The sequence below is a fragment of the Protopterus annectens genome, chromosome 14.part0 (genome assembly GCF_019279795.1).
Source record: "Protopterus annectens isolate FY-2018-M chromosome 14.part0, PAN1.0, whole genome shotgun sequence".
NCBI classification, from domain to species: Eukaryota; Metazoa; Chordata; order Ceratodontiformes; family Protopteridae; genus Protopterus; species Protopterus annectens.
Genome location: NC_056748.1, coordinates 128,926,404 through 128,945,422, shown reverse-complemented (window position 1 = coordinate 128,945,422; position 19,019 = coordinate 128,926,404). Strand labels below are relative to the sequence as shown.

Sequence of the window (19,019 nt, the reverse complement as noted above, 5' to 3'; positions counted from 1 at the left end):
TATTATACCTAAATAAGTTATCTGACCTGAGTTGGGTACATATTTAGTAAAATCACTAATGAGAGTATTTTTCGTGTATATATAGGTAGTATTTTAGTTTTTCTTCATTGAATATTAAACCAGAAATACTTTTAAAATTCATCATTTTATCAAATAAAGACTGCATAGAAGAATTAGATCCTGCTGATGTAATTAGAACATCATCTGCAAAAGTTGAATTTTTGATGTTGTATTTTCTTCTATTTCAAAACCCTCTATGTCAGTACTGTTTCTAATCAAATTAGCCCAAGGCTCCATTACTAAAGTGAATAATAGTGGAGAAAGTGGACATCCTTGCTTTGTACCTTTAAGAATGGGTATTTTTGTGAAACATATGTTCCTACCTTAATATAAGCCAGCGTTCCTTTGTATAAATGCTCAATTAAATTTACAAATGCATCAGAGAAATTTGTGCATTTCAGTAAGGTAAACAGATAGTCCCAACTTACTGAATCAAATGCTGAACCTATATCAAGACTAATAAGTGTTAAATCTTTCTTTTCCTATTTGCAAAATCAATTAATGTTAAAGTTCTTCTTATATTATCAAAAGTATTTCTATTTACAATGAAGCCCGTCTGATCTATGTCTATAATGCCGGGATAATTGTCTTCAATCTATCAGCAAAAATACTCATAAACATTTTATAATCAACATTAAGTAATGAGATGGGTCGATATGAAGAACATCTGGTTGGATCTTTATTAGGTTTTAGAATTGGTCAAATAAATGTATATTGCCAAGATGGGGGTTATTAACAGCTCTCCCAAAGGTTATCCTGGGCCTGAACACTCTTATCCTCTGCCTACTTTTTCTACCAGCAGTATTGACTTCAGCATCTAGCACACACAGATGTAGAATAGCTCCAACAGCCCCTAGCATTATCTTAGTTAAAATTTCCAAGTCTCCACCCAGGTTCAGACCATTGAGGGAAACCAGGAATGTTGGGGGTATGCATAATTTTTACCCTTGTTGTGTAGTTCCGCCATGTGGGATTGGCTAATTTTGATGCAGTTCACCTGCATAAGATATAATTTACTTGATTTAAAGGCCCTACTTTGTTGTATGGTGCAACACTATGTGCAGAGTCACACAGCATAGCTTATATAAAACTATATATTATTAATTGAATATATCCAGTTTTCATTCATAGCCACACATGACTGTGATGTAAGGGTTCAGTCATGTGAACATGCTAAGCCATGTCCAAAACCATTTTCATAAGCTGCTCACTGCAATACCAATAATGTAATCTGAGCACAAAATATCCCAAAAGTATGACACACCCCCTTGATGTCATCCACATCCAGTGGGACTATAAACACCATGTAGGGAGCCTACATAAAGTGGATATGTGATACAGTTGCTCCCTTAGCGACAAACAAATCCAGGGCATTTACCCCTCATTTGCATATTAATATTCATGCTGACAGCCTGAAACTACATAGTTTATAGCTGTGTGTTTGGGTAATAATGGATGCACTACTGTCTTACAGTACATTTGTCTTGAAGCATTATAAATTCTTTTTATTTTTATGTTAAGCATGTTTTGTGCAATGTATGATAGAGCAAACATGCAGAAATTATTAAAAAATTATTAATTTCACATAATCTCTACTGTTTTCTGTGACAACAATGTATGTTTTGTATGCTTATGTATGTGGATCTTACCTTTTCAGGGGAATTATGTCCATATTTGTGGACTTTTACATCCCCCTTCTTTCAGTGTAGACTCCTTATAATATTGGAAAAATTTCTGTGTACATTACTGACACAGACATGGAGTCTACACAGATGCAATACAGCTTGTTAGATCACTCGACCTGGCTAATTTGCATGAAATTCAGCTACTTAAGCCAAAATTTACATTGCACAGAAATTTCTCTGTTTGCATGCTCCCAGCACTCAAGCTACACAGGGTTTACTGAATCTAAACTGCCTCGCCTCCCATGTATGCATCATGGAGTGTTGCTCACACGGAAGAAAAATTCTTGTAGGGTTTTAAGTCATTCCCCCAAATGACTTAGGTAGCAGAAAGTAGAAAGAGTTGTTACCAAACATAAGGAGCCTAAAACAAGGAAAATAACCAGAGATCCTTTAGAGGTATTAGAGATATTTCCAAAATTTTATGAACATTTAAATAAATCAGACAAGTGGGGAAATCAAGAAAAACACAAATTGAAATATTTATGGAATATTTAAATATGCCAAGGTTAGAGGTAGATGAGGCTCAAAAACTAACAGTTAAGATAGGAGGAAATGAGATGAAAATGATGATGCAGAAACAATCTACGGGAAAGTCTCCAGGAACAGATGTTATTCCAGTGGAAGTTTGGAAGTTAGGAGGGAAGAAAGTGATAAAAATCTGGAGGGTTTTATTTAACAGTATTTTAAAAAGTGGGGAGGCACCAAATATCCTGAAAAATGGTGGCTGCCAAAAAGTAATTGTTTGGTAATATCTAAAGACAGCAAAGACCCATCTGACACAGCTCATATAGGCCCATCTCAATTTTAAACCAAGCGTTTGGGTTCATAATGGCTAAAAGAATGGCAAAGATGTTGCTAGAATTAATAGACATTAATAGAACAATGATGATCATCCAGAGGAAAGCAGACTGTAATAAAATAATGTAGTTATTGGTAGGTCTTGCTGCAGAAAAGCATTCAATTGAGTAAGCTAGAATTTTATGGGTAGGCAATGGAAGCATTTGCATTCCCTGATAGAATAATAAGGTTAATTACAAGGATATATGAGGGATCAGAAGCAAAATTTTATGGAGGTTCCTCTCTCTGATTAAGTTTTTTTCTGAATAGAAGACCTGGGCAGGGGAGTCCTCTTTTCCCTTTGTTATTTGCATTATATTTAGAACCACTGACAAAGTAAAAAAGGGACTCAGAAATTCAAGGATATAATTGGTATGGTGTTCAAGAAAAAGTTGATATTATTTTTCAGATGATATTATTTTGTAACTGGTGGAATCAGAAAAGGGCATTTCAAGGTTGTGGATATTCTGAGACAGTTTCAGTTTTTTTCAGGATGTAAAATTAATGAAGAAAAAAACATAGGCTATAACTATAAACTATGTACCCACACATGAACTGGTCCAGAAATATCCAGATATATGGGGACATGATAAATTAAGTATTTAGGAGTATGGTTTAGAAAGGATTTGGTTATAACAGCTAAGGATGTGTGGGAAGAGACTAAACAAAGATAGTAGTATGAAACTGCATCATTAATCAACAATTAACGTTCAAAACAGAGGTACCAGTGTTCCAAATAGCACGAATGATGATCCACACGCAAAGGTTTAGCGCTTTCAATCACTTTTTATTCTATGTGACCTTCTTCAGAAACATCTGATCTATTCTGTTACTTCCTTTTATAGGTATCAACAGGAACTTACACTACTAGACAATTGTCTCACAATTAATACTTGTAAAATATCTAGTGTTTACAAAAATGTATGAATTATTGATACCTTGCCTTATGACATTAGGCGTGTGGATCATCATTCATGCTATTTGGAACACTGGTACCTCTGTTTTTGGTTTGTTTGGTGTTGTTCGTGGTGCAGTTTCATACTACATATTTGGTTGAGGTTCCAGACACACCTTATGGCAGCGGAGAGTTCTACGCAAGACGTGTTACTTAATTTATCAACCTATTCAACAGGAGAAGACTTTGTGGAGAAAGGAGAAAGAAAAAGTTTTTCCAATTTGGATATACAGAAAATAATAACTGGAGCAGTCAAAGAATGCTTGGTAGAATTAAACATCAGACAAGCATTCAATTCCGACATCGTCGGTACATCACATGACAGAGTTGGGCATGGAGACGTGAACTCTGTGGAAGCAGGTGAAAGAGACGGCATTTTGTATAATGGAGGAGTCATTTCTGAGTCGGATAGAGATGAGAATATCAATAGAGGACCCAATTCTGAGTCATTTGGAAATAACAGCTACGGAGGGTCAAGAGTGGCTACAAATGTTTCCAGGGAAGACGCTAACCCTTTTGCTGACGTTGAGAATATTACAGTCTCTTTCAACGTAAGTAACGACAATTTAGATTATATAAACTGTCGTAAAAGCATTTTTGAAATGGAAAAAGTAGTGTTACAACACATTTCTTTACTTCTTGAAGTGCAATATCTTGAGGAATGTGTAAAACGCTGGGTAGTTCCACAAGGGTTACGCACAGCTAAATTTCCGAACTGTGCAATACCCGGTGATAAATTATGCTTGGATTTAATCAAACTTTACAATGACACTGGGGTGAAAATGATGACATTATTAATAGACTATTACAGAACTGAATTAGAAAAGTTGAAAGAAGTGATAAAAACTTTGGATCAAAAAATAAAAGGGCACACTTCTTTCAAAAATTTCATGGCTCTATATAATGGGGTTGAAGCCAAGGCTGAAAGACAGAGGGCCACTATAGTGTCCAGAAAACAGCATAAATTGAAAAGAGATCTTTTAGCCTACAACACCAACAAGGCTTACATTATAAAAGACGAAGGCAATAATGAAAATCCCAACAGAATACTTTTCAACAAAAATGAGTTTAATAGTAAAGCTGTTGGAAATGTGCCAGATCAAAGTTTATCATCTGATTTGTCTGGGACAAGATCAGATGACTCCAGAAGTAATGGTCAAAATCTGGAGACCATCATCAATGAAAAACAGGTCGTTACCATAAACAGTGGGAACAACAATGGGAATAACAATAACATTACAACTTATGCTGAAGTAGAGGGTACATCAGCTAGTAACACAGGGGTTCCTTTTCAAGGGAACAACAATCCAAACAAAAGGACTACAAGGTGGTACAATGCCACTCAGAAAAAGTACAAGTCCAAGGGCAAGAACAAGAAAAGGTGGTAAATTCATCAGAAGTGGACTGTTTTGAAGTGGACATTTTGAATGTATCTAAAATATCATTGTCTGATGATGCAATAAGTGTTTTAAAGAAAGGTTTCTCATTTATTCCATCTAACAAGTTTAATATTGGGAAATTGTTGATAGATTTCAGGTTATATCTAAGAAAATTGAATTTGAACTACATTATGCATGATATAGCATATATAAATAACAGGGATAAAGGAAGTATTAAGAAACCAAATACTTATAATCCACCTTTACTGAACACCTTACAGGTTTTCCAGAATTCCTGCAAGAAAGAGTTCAGAAATATTAAGGGTAACATTTATGATAAAAATCTGTCTGAGAATGAGATAACAGCTTTACGATCTCTAAGTAACGACAGACATATTAGAGTAATGAAAGTTTCCACAAAGGTGGGAAGATAGTCATTATGAATACAGACCAATACAAAAGTAATAATATAGAAAAACTCCTTAGCAAAAGATGGGAATACATACAAAACATCAGTATAGAGGTAGCAAGCAAAATATAATACACAAATAGTTTCTATTTGATATGTTTAGTCATAGAAATAGATCAACAGTTATGAATACATGTTAGTTGAAGAGCCCAAAGTGCCAAAACCTATTTGGAATTCCGAAAATACAGGGGAATAGTGAAGATATTCCATTTATTCCATTATATCAGCTAGATGTCCAAAACTGAAAATATTCCCATATGGTTGGACAAAATATTAAATCCAATAGTCCAAAATTTAAATATTATTTGAGAGATTCCTGGCATTTATTAGAAATCTTAAGGAATCATTCTATTGACAATACAGAGTTAAGTTTTGGAACATTAGATGTAAAAACTGTATACATCTATAGACCAACACACAGGATAGAGTACATGAGAGAATACTTCTAGCAAGAAATTCTACATTAACAAGTACAAAAATAAACACTTTGCTGTAGTCTTATGGAAATAAATACTTGAGAATAATTTTTTTACATTCAACAAGAAAATGTATCAGCAAAACTTCGAGTAGCTATGGGTGCCAGAGGTGGCCTCCTCTGCGCTATAATATTGTTATGGCAAACTGGGAACAAAAGCATTTAGGAGAGTATCATTCAAATTACACCAAGGTCAAAATATCATAGATTCATAGATGACTTGATTTTTTATGGTCAGGGACCAAATAGAGTTTGAAGAATTTGTAAAAAGATCTCAACAATACCACTTCTTTTGTATTTCAAAATATGAGAATTTGGTAAGGAAATCAACTTTTGACATCAACATACAAATCAATGAGGAGAAATATATATATATATATATATATATATATATATATATATATATATATATATCATCTCACTGAGTTGTATCTTTGTAGAGCAACTTGCTGTCCCTAGAATAAATCTGTCTGCTTTATACAAAATAATGCACAGCAAACACATATTGGTAACCAGATTTTACAATCATGCTAACCTACTGCTTTAAAATGTATCACATGACATTTCTTGCAGAATAGAGTTATAAGATTATTTATGCTTGTCAATCAGATGAATTAAATGAGTTATAGTAAAGTATATGTTTGGAACACAAATTTTTAACACAGATTATTATGCTGCTGTTAAGTAGATTTTCAAAACATTTAAATAAATGTTTCATTTTTATGCCTTCTAAAATAAGACATTTACTTACTACAAGAAACTACATCATTTAAACTCATTATAACTGACATATTTTATGAACAGAGTATTTTTCCTGAATCTGTGGTGTGTCAGTGTGATAACCTTGTCAATGTTTATACTAACTGCTTTCAGTTTCTCTGTGAGAATTCTGTGATTTGAAGATTCTGAGGTAACTCAAAGACACTGTGCATGAGACAGCCCACATCCCAGATTGTCTCTCTTAACATTTTGGCGGAAACTTATTAAAACTAGTGACAAACATTCATTTAGCAGAGTAAAAGCATCTAAACATGACAGAAACTGCAAAATGTATTAGACAGATCATCACAGCCTCTATGTAAGTGAAATTAAACTCAAAATTACCAACAATCAATAAAACTCAGCATTCTTCTCCCAACTCAATTTTCATACAAATCTTATTATTCACTGTGCCACACAGTCAAAAGCATTTCTATATATTAATAAAGAAAAGAAAAGAGAGTAGAAAATAAAAGGGAGTGAGGCAGAAATAAAAAAATGTAAGAGAAAGCTGTAAGAAGTATATACAATGGAATGTTACTTACTGTTTATATTAATAGAGTTAAAAATAAAACATATTATTTACTCTTATTTAGTTCTGATTATTATTAGTTAAAGCATGACAGATTATTTACAAACAAGCATAAGCAGTATAATCAAGAAAGTATAATTAGAAATAGCATTTGAAGAACTTATATAAACTTTTACAAGAAATAAATATGTTATTATTCTATTAATGATATTTTCATTACTGTTCTCTCCCTCCCCCACCCTTTACCCACTACATAATCTAAATAGAATGTCATTGTTTAAACAAAGAAAATAATAAAAGAAGAAGGAAAAAAAAAGGTAAAGATAAAAAATGTATCAAATTACTAACCTTACTTTTCAGAAAGAGAAACAAATCGAGTCACAGCCTACCATTAAATCCTCAGGCATTTTGACTGGTTATGAAACAAAACATTTCTTTGCACATAGAGAATAACTTTGATTAAATCTTTTCCAAAATATTTGTGGCTTTCTGGAAATGCAGGAACTATATTCAAAAAGATTAATAATGAACTAAAATGATGAGAAACATATAACAAATCATTTGTTTTTTAGTCTCTTCTTCTTCTCTGAAGTCTTCCATGAAGCTTCAGTTGCCAATCTCTTTAATGAAGAACTAGCCCATTCCATTTCTTCTATTTTATCCAAAATCCTTTTTTCTTTGACAAACAGTAAAGCAGAGTCTAAATCATCAAGACCTTAGGACCATCAGGAAGGAAGATTTTAAGCTTGGCAGGAAACAGAAGGTATGTTTTAAACTGTGCTTTTTAAGCTCCCTTATTAGTGGCAGAAAACTTTTCTTTTAGCAATTACCAGGGAAAAATAGTCTTTGCCAAAATGCACAGTTGTCTCATTAAACTTAACAGGAGCTTTAGCCCAAACAGATTTAAGAACCATCTCTTTATCAAAAGATGATAGAAATCTAACTATAACTGATCTAGGATAGTTTTGTTAGTTAGTATTAGCTATAGATCTATGTGCTCTTTCGATACCAAAAGAGAATGCTTCTGGTAAGTCTAAAGTTTTAGGGAGCCATGTTGTTAAAAAAGAAGTAATATTGTTACCTTCAATATTTTCTGGCAGTCCAAAATCAATGTTATTGCGCCTAGATCTATTTTCCAGGTCATCCAGCTTTGTTTGTAAATGTGTATTTTGTTTCGGCAGAAACTCAATGTTGATTCCTCTTCTTGGATTCTATTTTCCATGTCATTCACAGCTTCTTCTATGCCTGTCATCTGGATCTTCTGTTGTTGCAGGTCCATATGTAACAAGTCTATTTGTTTTGTAGTTTTTCTATGAAAGTGTCTATTTTAGTATCCATTTTATCCATCTTAGCAGTAAGTTGCTGGACTATAATTATCAGAGACTGAAGTTCTTTCTTGATGCTGGAGTCTTGAGAATTTTATAATACAATAAATAGTTTTCTATTTGATATGTTTAGTCAAGGGGAAATAGACTTCAACAGTTATGAATACATGTTAGTTGAAGAGCCCAAAGTGCCAAACCTATTTGGAATTCCGAAAATACAGGGGAATAGTGAAGATATTCCATTTAGACCCATTATATCAGCTAGGATGTCCAAAACTGAAAATATCTCTATATGGTTGGACAAAATATTAAATCCAATAGTCCAAAAATTTAAATATTATTTGAGAGATTCCTGGCATTTATTAGAAATCTTAAGGAATCATTCTATTGACAATACAGAGTTAAGTTTTGGAACATTAGATGTAAAAAGTCTGTATACATCTATAGACCAACACACAGGGATAGAGTACATGAGAGAATACTTAGGCAGAAATTCTACATTAACAAGTACAAAAATAAACACTTGCTGTAGTCTTATGGAAATAATACTTGAGAATAATTTTTTTACATTCAACAAGAAAATGTATCAGCAAACTTCGGGAGTAGCTATGGGTGCCAGAGTGGCCTCTGCGTTTGCGAATATTGTTATGGCAAACTGGGAACAAAAGCATTTAGAGAGTCATTCAAATTACACCAAGGTCAAAACATATCATAGATTCATAGATGACTTGATTTTTTTATGGTCAGGGGACCAAATAGAGTTTGAAGAATTTGTAAAAGATCTCAACAATACCACTTCTTTTTTGTATTTCAAAATATGAGAATTTGGTAAGGAAATCAACTTTTTGGACATCAACATACAAATCAATGAGGAGAACAAGACATTTTCAAGCAAAATTTATAGAAAGCCTTATTTTGCAAATCAGTATCTGCACAATGATAGTTTGCATCCAGTCCATATGAAGAAGGGGGTCATCAAGGGACAGTACATAAGACTTAGTAGGTTGACATCAGACGAAGACACATTTTTACAAGAAGGTGAAATTTTGAACAAACTTTTTCAAAAAAGAGGCTACAACAAAAAATGGATCGATAAAATAGAAAAAGAGGTCCTACTTTTGAGAAAAAATGTGGCCAAACCAATATTAGAGTCAACAGAAATCATGATAGAAGCTGGAAATTTATGTGAATATAAAGGCACAGTAGAAAGCAAAAGTGACTATAGAACATCATTTCTGATTCCCATAGTAGATGAAATGTGGGAAATTAAAAGTATAATAATAGAAAATTGGAAGATCATTCTAGGAAATAAAGATCTAGTAGACATTTTGGGCTTATGTCCTAAATTCACTTACAAAAAGATTTCAAATATTAAGAACATGTTAGAGTTTCATGGAGAATCTAAAAAACCCTCTAGAGCTTGTGCTATAAAGAAGGGAACCTACAGTTGTAACAATTGTAGACAGTGTAGGTTTATAAGTAACACCTCTTTTGTTACTATAGGACAGTTTAATGAAATATTTTGGGCCAAAAATTATTTCAACTGTAATAGTGAATTGATTGTTTATGTAGCGAGTTGTGTGACATGTAGACATTATTATATAGGTAAAACTAAAAGAAATTTAAAAAGGCGTATTTACGAACACAACTTAGCCATAAGGAAGAATGATAAATCCAATGCTTTATTCAGACATTCTATTACTTGTGAGGAATTCAAAAAGTTTGAATTCTTTGTATTAGACAGTGTAGATAAAGTCACATTGAATGGTGATTTAAACAATATTTTGGAATGTAAAGAGGCATATTGGCAGCTCTATCTGGGAGCTGACAAGTTTCCCGGATTAAATGACATGATAAATTTAAAATGTTTTTTATTGTATAGGTAATCATACAGTTTTTTTATTGTATAGGTAATCATACAGTTTTATCATAATGTCATAAGGCAAGGTATCAATAATTCATACATTTTTGTAAACACTAGATATTTTACAAGTATTAATTGTGAGACAATTGTCTAATTATGATGTAAGTTCCTGTTGATACGTATAAAAGGAAGTAACAGAATAGATCAGATGTTTCTGAAGAAGGTCACATAGAATAAAAAGTGATTGAAAGCGCTAAACCTTTGCGTGTGGATCATCATTCGTGCTATTTGGAACACTGGTACCTCTGTTTTTGGTTTGTAAACAAAGATAGTACAAACACTGAGAAACGGGAAGCTCTTGTCTATGGATAGGGATAGTAAGATGCAAGCAGTAAAATGTTTCCAATCCCTTTAGTTTTATGCTCAGGTCAGGCATAATTTTATCAACCAGAGGAGAAGTGGTGGTCTGTAATTAATAAAGAGTCGAAGATTTTACTTGTGAAGGGAAGAGGAGAAGAGTAGAGGGGGATAGGTTGATCTTCACAATAGAACAAGGAGGTTTAGGATTACCTGATTTGAAGGGGAGTTTTAGAGCTTCACGGTTAAGATTCTTATACATAACACAAGCAGTAAGCTATAATTCAAAGTAAAAAGAGATGATGAAGTAGGGGATAATTCAAGAAATAAGGAAAGAAAAGGATTTTAGACACAGATCCTTAAGGAGAATAATAAGTCATGTAGAATATTATATTCATAAAGTAGCAGAAAGTATACTAAGAACTAAGCCAACACGGGAATGGAGAAAGGAGATTCGGTCAGTAGGGATGAGTGCAGTTAAGGGGTACAGAGAATAGACAAGAGGGGGCTGGCATTTACCAGAGGAAGCTGGCAAAGGAACCAAGGTATTGGGAACAAATAATTAGGAAGGAAAGGTAATAGAATAAGAAGACGCCACAAAGACATTTGGACTGCAGTCTAGTGATTGCCTTCCCTATCAGGGATTAATATCGAAGTATAGGCAAAAAGAAAGGAATAGGTGAATCCCAAATGAAAGACCTGCACTAGCTGAGTTTTTAATTGAATGTAAAAGTTGCTGTTTAAAAGGATAATTAGTAGGGTGTATGGGTCTATGTTCAGCTACTGAAAAATAAAAAACCTGAATGGCGAAATATCGAATGGAAGACAGCAAAACTGATAATTACCAAATGACATCATAGAGAAAAAAGTCATCAAATGGCCAAAGTCAGCAAACTTCACAAACACAACCAACCAACCAACCCCCCCCCCCCAAGTATATATACCAAATCAGAGCTCGCACTACAGTGAGGAATAGGGCAAATTTAAAAGTTTTCCCTTCACTTACCTTATGCATTGCATTACTTCCTGGTTGTTGGCCAACTATAGCCATTCACTGAACTTATTTTCAATAATGTTGTTATTTGTTAATTGTTTTGTTTTGCTGTCTTCTGTTAGATAATTCACTGTTTGTTTTTTTATTTTTCAGTAGCCGAACATAGACCTGGGTGTATAAAGTATTGCACAATAGCCATAGGAATCAATCAGAAGAGATCAAAAAGGATTGAGAATAGAGATTAGATATGCAGTTCCCAAAGAAACAATGGGATTGCATATGTGTGATACCTAAATATCCAACAAAGTCTAGTAGATTAAGGATTTTTGTCTGGAAGTGATTGCATAGATACTTTTCTACCCCAAAGCACACTCCAAAGAATTTTTACTCAGGTAGATTGCAAATATTGGAATCGTGATAGTGAAGAAAGAGGTAAGTGGGAACATGTGTTTTGGGAGTGTAATGACTAGCAGACTTCAAGAATACTGGGTCAGCAAATGAGTGTAGCTAAGGACATTTTTTTTTTGAGCTGGAATACAGGATCTGAACTGCCTAGCCACAGTAATGTCTTTTTAAATTTAATTCTGGTGGTTGCCAAAAAAGCAATTACTAGATAATAGAAATCAAAATCTAAACAAACTGTACTTAAGTAGTGAATATTGTAACAGAGATAAAAGATCAGGAAGTGGGATCTTAGAAAAGGGTAGGAGCAAATTACTTAGAAAATATGTAAACTGTAGGAACTATACATGCAGAAGAAATGTTTTGGAGGAGGAATGAGGTTTAAGATAAGACAGGATCCGAACATTTTATGTAATGCTGCTTAGATTATGAATCACATATATTGTTATAGATCCTATAATGTTTGTAAAGGTGAACTTGTTAATATGGTTTGATTACTTTTATAAAAATGCAAGTTTGCCTGTATTACAAGTGATAATTCAATAACAATATTTAAAAAAGAATATAAAGCAGCCTAATACGGAATTTTTTTCTCTCAAGTACCAAGGTGGTGCACCAGGGACTTGTTGTTTTATCTATCTATCTATCTATCTATCTATCTATCTATCTATCTATCTATCTATCTATCTATTTATCTATCTATCTACCTATCTATCTATCTATCTATCTATCTATCTATCTATCTATCTATCTATCTATCTATCTATCTATCTGTCTGTCTGTCTATCTATCTATCTATCTATCTATCTATCTATCTATCTATCTATCTATCTTTCTATCTCTCTATCAGCTTTCTTTCTATTGATACAATATTTATAACCTCACTGGTATTTGTTTAAGAATGCAACATTGCTGTTTTTTAAATTAAATACTAATCATCCTATTTGGTGGTTTCAAAAGTTTTATAATATTTATGTGGGTTCACACAATATATCCTTCAGTCTGAAGATATCTGAGTGCATCCAGTAGAAGACTGCATTAATTATGTGCATTTTTGTGATTTTTTTTTTTAAATGTTACTTTATTTTATCAATACTATTTATTTATTGTTAAATATGTTTCTTCTCATACTTTTAATTTACAGTATTACTTTTTTATATTATCAAATACCTCATACTGGAATTTTCAGGTTACTTCTTTATCATCTGCTGTCAAGCAGTTAGCATCACTGTGAGATCTTCTACTAAATTAGACTAGTCCAGAGGTACTTAAATGTGGTGAGGTGGGTTCCTCTGCGGGCATAACCCTAGTGTGATAGAAATGTAGATAAAAAATATAATCATGAGACTATAGAGGCTATGTGGTTCTCAATATTATAAGGAGGAAAAAGGAAGACTGAAAACATTAAAAATAAATTTTAAAAAGTCAGCCATCAAAAATTTTGTGTGTGAGGGGTATCTGTTTTTCTGAAGTGCAATTCATATTATTCTTCTTTTACAAACTGTACTGTTTTCTTAGTATAGAAAAAATGTCATGTATTTTTATAAGACTCCCGCTTTCATCCTCTTCTTTTTACTGGGTGACTATTTTCCTCTTGGCAATTATTTTTAACTTTCCATTTTTGCATACTACTTTCACTTTTGATTAGGAAATTTTGATTATTGAAATGGTTAGTCACAAGAAATTCTTTAGTCAAACACTCAAATCATTTTCTGCTTAAAATAATTTTCATTGCTCCTTTTGGTCCTCTTTGTATTAATAAAGGAAGGCAGATGGTCCTCCTGTAGCACTGATTAATCTCTTCCCATTTTCTGTTTCCACCTTTGTTCATTTAATCTAGTTTTGCTCTACCTGTTTTCTCTCCATGTCCTGCTTTTTCATTTAACTTACATTATTGTTTTACTTTGGTGATGTAATCCTACGTTTTGTGATGGCAGTGGCTGGGTATTCTTTGAAACTCCTTTGTCCATGGTACTCTACAGACTGCTGAAGTCACTTTTGTTACAACTCTGTTAGTTCTGTGGCTCTGGACAGCACAGCATAGGATAATAGAATCATAGGAACTTCAAGGACAACAAATCTGAAGAGTATGTGCACCTTGCCAAATGACACCCGCAAAACAGCAAAATATGTTAGGACACCCTGAAACTTGTAGGTACCTATCCATCTAGGATGCATCCATCTAGGATACAAAGGTTTCACTTAGCATACAGATGCAGTTTGTTCTAGAGCTGGGATGACCACTGGGTAATGAATCTTTCCCTCTATGATATGTTTTATTTATAATTGGTGGACATTCATATCCTTGGATTGGTTATTGTGTAGCTGTCTTCGCTCTTAAGGTGATTTTCTTTGCAACCATATCTCAAACACATAAGAACATGGTTACAATTGGAGATGCAATCATAACCCTCTGTTTCAATCAAATTTCTAAACTCAGGGTCCAGATGAAAGCTATGTTACATATGGAGGATGTAGATGCATATATGGTTCCTTAATTCAGTAATAGCAGTGACGTGATACAGAAACATAACCTTCCAAGTGAATGTGATTGCATGTACACAAATATCCACATATACACTCTGTAAATAGGGCAGCTATACTTATTGTTATAGATCATAGGTAGGTTCATAGGTAGGTACTCGACTATCAGCCAAGGGCCTAAGTAAGCCTAGCCAACATGGTTCCCTGGCTTATGCCACCCAAAAAAGTTATAGGTTCATAGGTAGGTACTAGGCTATTGGCTCAAGGGCCTAAGTAAGCCTAGCCAACAAGGTTCCCTGGCTTACACCACCCAAGAAAGTTATAGGTTCACATGTAGGTACTAGGCTTTTGGCCCAAGGGCCTAAGTAAACCAAGCCAACAAGGTTCCCTGGTTTACACCACCCAAGAAAGTTATAGGTTCATAGGTAAGTGCTAGACTATCAGCCCAAGGGCCTAGGTAAGCCTAACCAACAAGGTTCCCTAGCTCATACCACCCAAGAAAGTTATAGGTTCATAGGTAGGTGCTAGGCTATTGGCCCAAGGGCCTAGGTAGGTACTAGGCTATCGGCCCAAGGGTGTGAAAATATCCAGAGTGACAGGTGACTATTCAGTAAAAAGCAGAAAAAAGTATATATATATATATATATATATATATATATATATATATGTGTGTGTGTGTGTGTGTGCGTATATATAAATATATTGAATGAGTGTAGTGTACAGTTGTAATAATCACTGCATGATTTACCCACTCCTAGTAAAAATAACCTACTAGTGCTTCATCCTTGTGGCTAAATAGGAACACTTCTTTTCTGCTATCATCTCTGGTCAACATCAACCAACATCATAATGCTGGCAAACAAGTCCCACCTATATTCTGGACCACTCCAAGGCGTTTGATACTGTTCAGAATCCAAAACGGATTCAAACCCAAGTCTAACTTAACTTGTCTCACAGTCACCTGACATTATCATGGTTCAAGAGCTACCCAAGTAATCACACCAAAACAGTAAAGTGGTAAAACACATGCTCCTCCTTTCTCCCAGTCTTATAGGTGTCCCCCAAGCGTGCATTATTTGTCCCTTACTATTCATCATGTACACAAATAAGCTTTACACTGCTATATCTCCATCCAGTATGATTCAGTATGCAGATGATGCTACAGATATTTGCTCTGCCCCCATACTGGGCAGCTATGGACCATTAACAGGAATCCTACTTTGCAGTAGAACAGTGGACAGACAATGCTTACCTTACATTTAATGCTAAAAAATAAACTGATGCTATCCCGCTCTAAAACTAGATTCCCAAAAATAGTTACAATATCTCTTCTGCTCAAAACATTAAACTTGAGCAGGTTTCCAATGCTAATTACTTGTTATAACAATTGATAATTAACTCAAGTTTGATAATCACATACATAGTCCTAAAGAAAACTCAGCAAAGGCTTGTTCCTCTATACAGAGCCAAGTCATTTCTCACTTGCCTAGATATTAATCTCTGCAACATTGTCTTGTTGCAAACATAGACTTACCTGGCTGTGATTGCTGTTTTTTTCATATGTTTGGATAGTATAACCAGCAGACTAATGCAGGACCTAACGCAGTTCTACAGACTGTTAAATTGTATTATTTAAGGAAGCTTGTTTTATCCATAAAGCAGTGTTGGTGCTACATACCTTAGAGCAGTGTATTGTTACAGCTGCATACCTTAGAGCAGTGAATTTTTACAGCTACATACCTTAGAGCAGTGTATTTTTACAGCTACATACCTTAGAGTAATGTATTTTTACAGCTGCATACCTTAGAGCAGTGTATTGTTACAGCTGCATACCTTAGAGCAGTGAATTTTTACAGCTACATACCTTAGAGCAATGTATTTTTACAGCTGCATACCTTAGAGCAGTGTATTTTTATAGCTGCATACCTTAGAGCAGTGTATTTTTACAGAGTACAATGTAGTGTTGTAAATGGATACTTTCTATCATTGTGCATTTGTCCTTTAAAACAAAAAACAGTTGCTGTTAAGATTCACTTTTACATGATTGCAATGCCATATATTTTCAGGTATGAATTGCAGTCTCATTCACTATTGTCCTGGCCTTTCTGTTTGTTTCTGTCTATCTGCGTTCACTCTCTCCTCCCTGAACTAACCACTGTGCATTCCCCAATATATGTTCCTTCACTTTATTACACTCTGTTAGTTTCTGAACATATTTCTATGATTGTATTTCGCTCTGACCACTATGTTTTTTTCCTCTTCCTGACAGCTCACTGCCCCTAAAAGCTCAGCTATAAACTCTGACTTGTGCAATATAAAGGATTTGTATACAACTGTTGTCCACTCCACGGTTCAGCTTTCCAGACTTTCAGCCTGACCTGTCAGAAAACAGGAAAAGGTGATTAGCTGTTACTACTTATTCAGAAAGGCATCAAAGCATTTCAGGCAGAACAGAAGCTAGGCATAGTAGGGTTCTTCTTTACTAGCCTTATTGTGCTGGATGGATTCTGAATAGTAGTCAAAATGTTTTTTTTTTTCATCTTATGATCTACTAGCTAGATCTGTTTCTACTGACCTGCTTCATAGCTCGCACACAGCTAGAGGAACCCCCTTACAAAGTTTTAAGTGCTAGGGAAATCCCTCTTTCCTTTAACAATTGGCTAAAAGCTCAACTATTCTCACTTATACTGAATTTATAATGCTAGAGTGTCTAATGATTTTACTGCTTGATACATTTAGCAATATTTTAGCAGTACCTAAACACTATATCCTCCAGTTTAAACCTATTGTTCACTCTGGGGCAGCTGTTCTTTTGAAACTGTAGGTGCCTGGCTCTTAATATCAAGACTTACCTGTTAAGATCTCTACAGATTGTTTTTCTTGACCACACACTGAAAGAATACTCTGTTCTATATAGTATATACTGTCTTTTCAAACTGTTGCTAGCATGATTATTAGCTTGAATAAAAAGCTGCAAAAATAGTATGAAATATAAAGGGTTAATCTAGAATAATATAAATGCTGAAAAATAGAAAGTAGTATATGTGCTGGCAAACATATAATAGCTTAAATAGATTTTGGCATCCATGTGAAGGAGTATGTTATTGAGAAACAAAGTCTGTAAAAATAACTATGTAGATGGCAGCTGCAAGGACATCCATGAAGTAAAGTTGAAACATCAGCAAAGTAAAGGAATGTAACATCAAGTTTCAGATAGTGCTGGAACACCATGTTTCAGATAATGCAAGACTTGAGTTTCCATGGATCATCAAACTACAAAGAACCAAGGACAAGGAAACAAAGGAAAAACTGTTATACAAAGAAAGAACTGTTTTACATCAAACTCTGGAAAAATACCAGATTTTCTGGTATAAATGTAACTATGCATAAACAGACTTTGGAAATTTGCTATAAAGAGCTGACAGCATATGTGTTGCATGTTTGTAAAACCAAAAGTCAAATGTAACAGAAATGTTGTACTAACTAAAGCAGTTTGCTGAAGCAGTTTGCTTCCGTGTATTTATTGTACTTAGTACAATCCAGTATTTAAAAGTAGCTGTTCATACTAAGAGATAATATGCTGTGGTGTGCTTGCATGCAAATCTAAATAACAAGAAGTAACCAACAGAAGGAAGAACAGAATTCTTCAATGGCGAGCCACAGTTGACGGACTGCATAGTTTCTCCTTGTGACAACTACAGCTACTTTTTCCTTTTATTCAGTTAGTATGTCCAGTTGCAAAGCAAACATTTGCCTCCTTCTTCTGCACAGTATCCAGTAGCTGAACAGTGCATCTCTGTAAGTTTCACAGGTCCTGTACATTTGCACAGCTGAATCTGCCAGCTGTGTTGACCAACTTTTGGGAGAATCAACGAGGGACTTCCAAGTTTTCTCAATAGAAGATATGGCCACCTTCCACACAGAAACTGGTAATTCTTTTCTTTGTTTCTCACTCTACAGCATGGATGCTATTAAACAAAAAAGTGTCAGATGTAAAACTACCTTTCAGGTACATAGTAATAACAGTCCAGCACAGCTATGGCTAGGTTTTAAAGATTGGTATAAACAAAACAATAGTAAATGCAGTACCTTATTGGGAAATGTAGATGCCAATGCTTTATGTAAATGCATTATGTATGTTTGGCTGGTATCTTAAACAGCAACATCATTTGTATGACAGTAAACGTTTATGTCCTGTCACCACATGTAAAATGTTAATTTCAGAGTTACAATATCAGTCAGTTCAGTTATTTACAAGATCTTCTGTACATCTTGCTAGACAAAAGAGGCATAAAACCACTGCACATTACAAAACAGATAAGAACAGAGACGAAGTTCATGGTGAACTGACAAAAAGATTTAATAAACTTCTAAGACACAGAGTGAGTTCAAAACTTTCAGCAACATATGCAAACATTTTTTCAAAAGTGCATAAGAGCTTT

At 34.2% G+C, this 19,019-nt stretch overlaps 1 protein-coding gene across 1 annotated transcript in view; it reads left to right on the top strand.

Moving 5' to 3' along the window:
- Positions 1-3,472, top strand: part of LOC122788632 (guanylate cyclase 2G-like) — a 699,012-nt gene extending 695,540 nt beyond the window's left edge. The window contains 1 exon segment of the mRNA XM_044055531.1: positions 3,428-3,472. Coding sequence (XP_043911466.1) covers positions 3,428-3,472 — 45 coding nt within the window.
- The last annotated feature ends 15,547 nt before the right edge of the window (positions 3,473-19,019 follow it).